Source organism: Megalops cyprinoides, chromosome 2 (genome assembly GCF_013368585.1).
Source record: "Megalops cyprinoides isolate fMegCyp1 chromosome 2, fMegCyp1.pri, whole genome shotgun sequence".
NCBI classification, from domain to species: Eukaryota; Metazoa; Chordata; class Actinopteri; order Elopiformes; family Megalopidae; genus Megalops; species Megalops cyprinoides.
The window spans coordinates 55771097-55777500 of NC_050584.1; the positions used below are offsets into that span (position 1 = coordinate 55771097).

At 47.6% G+C, this 6404-nt stretch overlaps 1 protein-coding gene across 1 annotated transcript in view; it reads left to right on the plus strand.

Moving 5' to 3' along the window:
• The window catches only part of hmcn1 (hemicentin 1), a 96823-nt gene that overhangs the window by 77376 nt on the left and 13043 nt on the right, over window positions 1–6404 (plus strand). The window contains exons 72-87 of the mRNA XM_036519993.1: window positions 276–417; window positions 853–997; window positions 1181–1308; window positions 1619–1775; window positions 1968–2089; window positions 2381–2545; window positions 2629–2736; window positions 2853–2990; window positions 3088–3222; window positions 3636–3905; window positions 4430–4620; window positions 4763–4976; window positions 5069–5203; window positions 5439–5629; window positions 6010–6091; window positions 6254–6404. The exon at window positions 6254–6404 is cut by the window's right edge and continues 119 nt beyond it. Of these exons, the coding sequence (XP_036375886.1) occupies window positions 276–417; window positions 853–997; window positions 1181–1308; window positions 1619–1775; window positions 1968–2089; window positions 2381–2545; window positions 2629–2736; window positions 2853–2990; window positions 3088–3222; window positions 3636–3905; window positions 4430–4620; window positions 4763–4976; window positions 5069–5203; window positions 5439–5629; window positions 6010–6091; window positions 6254–6404 (2474 nt within the window). The remainder of the gene's footprint in view (window positions 1–275; window positions 418–852; window positions 998–1180; window positions 1309–1618; window positions 1776–1967; window positions 2090–2380; window positions 2546–2628; window positions 2737–2852; window positions 2991–3087; window positions 3223–3635; window positions 3906–4429; window positions 4621–4762; window positions 4977–5068; window positions 5204–5438; window positions 5630–6009; window positions 6092–6253) is intronic.

The window sequence follows — 6404 nt, forward strand, 5'->3', positions numbered from 1 at the left end:
GTAAACCCAGCTAAAGTAAAAGTGTTTGTGCAGTGACACATTCTCATCTGGGAGCTCAGTCATAGAAATGCAGCTACTTAAAATGGGAGTGTGCAAGAGCTTAATCCCTTGACTTATCTGAACTTGGAAAAATATTGTTTGAGGGGTACAGTCACTTTTTAGATCATCATTTCCGAAAGTCACTGTTTTTCCTGTTATTATTCTGTTTGTGTGCTGAAACTTTGTAATGTTAGATGAGTAGTTACATGGCCATCTGAAGACAGAATTCTGTTTAGGCCTCTCCACGTGTCAGAATCCTGTCCAGTGGACGTTACCTGCAGATCAACAATGCGGAGCTGGGAGATGGGGCACAGTACACCTGCGTAGCCAGCAACATCGCCGGGAAGACCACAAGGGAGTTCAACTTAGTCATTAACGGTAGGCAGTCCTGTCTGTTTATGGGGTATTATTCCATGAAATGTATCTTAGACTTTCAGTTAGGCTATCTTAGTTTAGTATTACAACTTTGTGATGGACTTTCAGCTGAGGTATTGCCATTTGCTACTGCACTGCAAAAAATCCAAATCTCACCAAGCATATTTGTCTCTTTTCAAGTCAAAATATCTCTTTACACTTAATATAAGACACAGTCACCAAACAAGCAAAATTTCCTTGAGCTACAAGGACTTGTTTTTAGACGGTGCATCTTGAATATTTGTGTATTTCCACTAGTTCCATTGGCAGATTTTTTCACTTATTACTAGCAAAAAACACCTTGTATTAATTATTTTATTTCTTATTTTTGAAGGGCTATTTTTTGCAGTGTGGTTTTTAATTATGTGTATGTATGTGTGTTCCTTTGGTGTTTTACAGTGGCTCCCACCATCCAGGACGGTCCACAAACAATGTCTGTGCACGTTGACCGGCCTGTGGAACTGGAGTGCATCGTCAGCGGAGTGCCAGCACCACGTGTCACCTGGAGAAAACATGGCGCTATATTGGCAGGAAACAACCCCAGGTAATCCCTTCTCATCACTGAGGGTAATTACTCTACAATGCTATGGATGAGACAGTTTTTAAACATGAAGATCATTGTCATGGTGTCGGTCATTAATTTGTGTGGATAAAGTGTGTTTTATGCAGGTCTCACCATGTGTGACAGAATTGTTACAGTTTTTGTGGTCTGATTTTATCTTGACAGGTACACATTTGCTGAGAATGGGTCATTACACATCCACTCAGCACAGGTGACTGACACTGGGCGCTACCTGTGCATGGCCACTAACCAGGCTGGAACACAGCGCAAGAGGATAGACTTACAGGTGTATGGTGAGTGGCAAGTGTCCATACACACACGAACACATGCACAGACACACATGATATGCACACACATCACCATCATCTCTTATTTAATTTCAGTTTACCAGAACAGCCCGACATACCATCATTTTGAATCTGTTTCATGTTCTTATTAATGACTCTTGTCCTTCGTGTTCATTTTATGTCCATACGCACACCTTCTGAGGTTTTGTAATGTTGATAATGTGAATGAGAATTAGTTTGGAATCAGTTTACTGGTCTGACTAATAAATCATTACCCCCTGGGTTTGACGGTAATGTTCCCTTTGGGGTATGGCAGTACCCCCGTCCATCGCCCAGGGCCCCACCAACATCACAGTGACTGTCAACGTCCAGACCACCCTGTCCTGTGATGCCACGGGCATTCCCAAGCCCACCATCAGCTGGAAGAAGAACGGACGCCTGCTCAACACCGACCACAACCAGAATATGTACAGGTTGAGCCAGGTTTTTTTTTCTATTTTTCTTACTCATCTCACAATTTCACATACCTCTGGCTACACATATTGCAATCACATTCTGCTTCTTATGTGGTGTTTGTTGTGGTGTCACATATCTGCATGTCATAGAAATGTGTGTACAGCATGCGGTAAAGATAATTACTTGGTGTTTGCCGTTGACCTCACCAGGTTGCTGTCGTCGGGGTCTCTGGTTGTCATAGCGCCCACAGTGGAAGACACTGCTGTGTATGAGTGTGTGGTGACCAATGAGGCAGGGAAGGATGAAAGAGCCATCCAGCTTACTGTGCAGGGTATGTATAGCACAACATAAACAGTGTTTGTTTCTAATGAGAAAAATGGGAATATGTAAGTTGACCAAGCTAACTTTTTTACATTCAGGTGGTTTCTAGCTTTGATGTCCAGCTGTATTATTCTAAATCTGGTCTTGTGAAATGAACATGACCACACAGGTCTGAGCTGTAATTATAAAGGAGCTGTATCCAGACTGTCCTTCATCCAAAGCAGCTGTAATTTTAAACCTTTTTTCTCCATGGTAAAGTCTGTGCAGTGTAGGCTCAAGAGATTGTGATTTTGTTGTGCAGTCCCCCCCTCCATTGCTGACGAGGCCACAGAGCTGGTGGTGACTCGACTGTCCCCGGTGGTCATCAGTTGTACTGCGTCCGGCGTGCCAGAGCCCATCCTGCAATGGAGCAAAGATGGGGTCAGGCTGCCAAAACAAGGCCAGGGTTTCAAGATCCTGCCCTCAGGTGAGAGCTGCAGCTGTACCTCCTGCCTACCCTGTGACAGTGCCCTGACAGCAGTGACAGTGACCATCTTCTGTGCCATGCAGGTCCGGTAGAGATCTCCGCAGCTGAGCTGAGCCACTCAGGCCGGTATTCCTGCGTGGCCAAGAACGCCGCCGGCTCCGCTCATAGACACGTGCAGCTCACCGTCCAGGGTAGGTGTTGATCCAGTCCTTTCTGTCTGTAAACCGTATGAAGGCTTCCACGGCTTCCAGGAAACATTTGTGCTTAAGTTCTGTTCCTTCCTCCCACACCCCCTCCCCTCTCTCAGAGCCCCCTGTGATTCAGACCCATCCTCCAACACTGGACGTGATCCTCAACAACCCCATCACCCTGCCGTGCAAGGCCACGGGCTCGCCCCGGCCCACCATCACCTGGCAGAAGGAGGGCATCAACATCGTCACCACAGGTCAGGACCCCCCTGACGCGGCACCGAGGGCCGGCCACAGCCCCTTCAGCCTGCCAGCTGAAAGGCAAGGGCAATAAATTCACTGTCTCTGTCCCAGGGGGCGGTTTCACTGTGCTACCCAACGGAGGGCTTCAGATCGCACGGGCCAAAGTGGACGACTCCGGGACGTACATGTGTGTGGCTCAGAACCCAGCCGGCACTGCACTGGGAAAGACTAAACTGAAAGTGCAAGGTACATTTATGATGTTTTCTCTTAAGCCTGTCTTTATGTCATAATCATGGCATGTTCACAAATCATGGCATATTCACAGTCACAATCCAGTGACTGACCGTCTTATGTAGCTGCTGAATACTGTTTTATATATTCTCTTATCTTCTTTGGCTCGACTGTGCTGTACACCTTCAAGCCCTTGTCTAAGGAAGCTGTAAAAATGTGTTTATCACTGGATGCAAGGTGCATCCTAGCCCCCCATTAAGACCTGTTAGTGAGGCCTGACCCAAAATTTGGGAACCACTGCTGCACAAATAGCTTTATATCTACTAGTCTCTGTGGTCTAAACTAACTCAGAGTCTCCAACAGAGTACTTCACACCGCACTTTGAGAGAGGGAATGCATGCTCAACCCCATTCCCTGTGTCTCTGCAGTCCCACCTGTTGTTAGTTCCCAGACAAGGAGCTACATTGTGGCTCTGGATACCTCCATCACGCTTCTGTGCCAGGCGGAGGGCTACCCCACCCCCGAGGTCACCTGGCACAAAGACGGGCAGCAGGTGACTGAGTCCGTGCGTCAGCGGATCCTCAGCTCCGGCTCTCTGCAGATCGCTTTTGCCCAGCCCAGCGACACCGGCCGCTACACCTGTACCGCCGCTAATGTGGCCGGGTCCAGCAGCCTGGAGATGAGCCTTACTGTCCAAAGTAAGTCACTGCATCACTGTACGCAAGAACCAGAACCAGAACATAGAATTGTTCACTTTCTGGACCATTTCACTGTTGGATTGAGTCCTCAGGAATGCCTGTTTTTACCATACTTTACACAACAACTGATTTCAAATAGGATCCTCAAGAGGAATGGCTACAACTATTTGCCATGTTCTGTACTTGGGATGGCAGTGTAGCATAGTGGTAAGGTGCAGGACTTGTAACTGATAGGATAGGTTGCTGGTTTGATTCCCCTTCGGGGCACTGCTTTTGTACCCTTGGGCAAGGTGCTTAACCTAGAATTGCCTCGGTAAATATCCAGCTGTATAAATGGGTAACGTGTTAAAAATTATAACCTAAGTTGCCCTGTATGAGAGTGTCTAATCAATGCCAATAATGTAAATACTTTGTTTTTGAGAAACTGAAGCTATGTGGAAGCTGTCAGACTGTTTCACCTCCTCCCATTGGTGTATCCTCAGATCTCCCTGATGCTTGATTCCTTCCCCCTTCTCTATCTGTAGTCCCACCCTCCATCCGCAGCAGTGAGCTGGAGCTCTCTGTGGTGGAGAACTCCCAGGCCCTGCTCTCCTGTGTCGCAGATGGGGTTCCACAGCCAATCATATCCTGGGAGAAAGAGGGCACGCCCCTCACCGATACCACAGGGGAGTTCACCATCCTACCATCTGGAGAGCTTGTCATAGACACTGCCCAGGTGGGTCATCTTAAAAGCTATTCTGATTTACCTTGAAAAGATTATTAACACTATAATTTTAAAAATTCAGTGGTTGAGCACGAGGCCACAGGCAGATTAAGATTTGTACTGTAGTATGACCTCCATCTGTCTATCTTTGTAGCCTGAGGATTCTGGGAGTTACACCTGTATAGCCACCAATGATGTGGGCCAGGACAGCAAGACAGTCACCCTGTCGGTCCACACTCACCCAGCCTTCACCGAGCTGCTAGGAGACGTGTCCCTGAACAAAGGAGAGCGCCTCCTGCTGGCCTGTGGTGTCACTGGAATTCCCACCCCTACCATCACCTGGGCTTTCAACAACAACATTATACCAGGTATCCCCTTTTCTGGAGGCCACAAAAGAACAAAGCAAAAAAACAATCATCAATCATTCAGTCAGAATGACCACATTTTCCGTTACCTGTAGCTCACTATGACCATGTGAACGGACACAGCGAGCTGGTCATTGAGCGAGTGAGCAAAGACGACTCTGGAACCTACTCCTGCATCGCTGAAAACAGAGTCGGCTCCATCAAGTCGTTGGCGTTCGTGTATGTCAAAGGTAAACCTGATCATAACAGCAGTGGCATTGGGGTTAGCTTTGTGGTGCGGGATATTGGGGCACTGCTGCTGTACCCTTGGGCAAGGTACTTAACCCTCAGCTGTATAAACTGGTAACATGTAAAAATTGTAACCCATGTAAGTCACTCTGGATAAGAGCATCTGCTAAATGAAAATAATGTAATGCAGTGAGAGTGAGATGGAATTAATCGCTGCGTTTCTGCTTCCGTACCCAGAGCCTCCCATCATCGATGGAGATTTCCACTCAAACCGGATCGAGCCCCTGGGAGGGAACGCCATCCTGAACTGTGAGGTCCGAGGAGACCCGCTGCCTACCATCCAGTGGAGCAAGAAGGGGGTCAACGTCCAGATCAGCAACCGCGTTCGCCAGCTGGACAACGGCTCCCTGGCCATCTACGGCACTGTGGTAAAGGACAATGCACTACTCATTGCTTGTGCTACATTTTGTTACACGCCTTGTCCAGATGACCTTTTCACGATGTTGCACCTCTGATTGTGATTGCCAAATTTAAAGGTTCACTGATGTTATATAGCTCTTGTCTATTCAGGTTGCAAGTAACTTGTAGTACGGCTTGAATAGTGTTCTGTTCACACCCACTGTTATGGGAGTGTTGTTAGCCTGGTCTGACGCTGTTGCTCATTCAACTTGAATGGATACACTTCTGTTGTGCTGGAAATTGTTCTGGATAAGAGTGTCTGCTAAATTAATGTAATGTAATGTAGCTCCTGATTTTCAGTGGCTAGTAAGTGGAGTAAAGAGGCTGTTTGTTTTCATTGTTATCTCAGAATGAAGATGCTGGCAATTACATGTGTGTGGCCACCAATGACGCCGGAGTGGTGGAGCGCAGTGTTACGCTGACCCTGCAGAGTAAGTCTTTTTTCCCTTGACATGATATAGGAATGGCCAATGACAAGAGCAGGGAGAGGTGATGACTTGCTGTAGAACAGTGCATTATTTATACAAGATAAGGAGCTGATGTGTTGCACATCATTAACAGTGAGGTCGATGGTCTCCTCTCTTGCCCTGCAGGCTCCCCGACCATCACTACGGAGCCAGTGGAGACGGTCGTGGATGCCGGCACTACTGTGGTACTTAACTGCCAGGCAGACGGGGAACCCCCTCCCCTGATAGAGTGGTCTCGACAGGGGCGCCCTCTGCTGGGCAACGACCGTACTGCCAT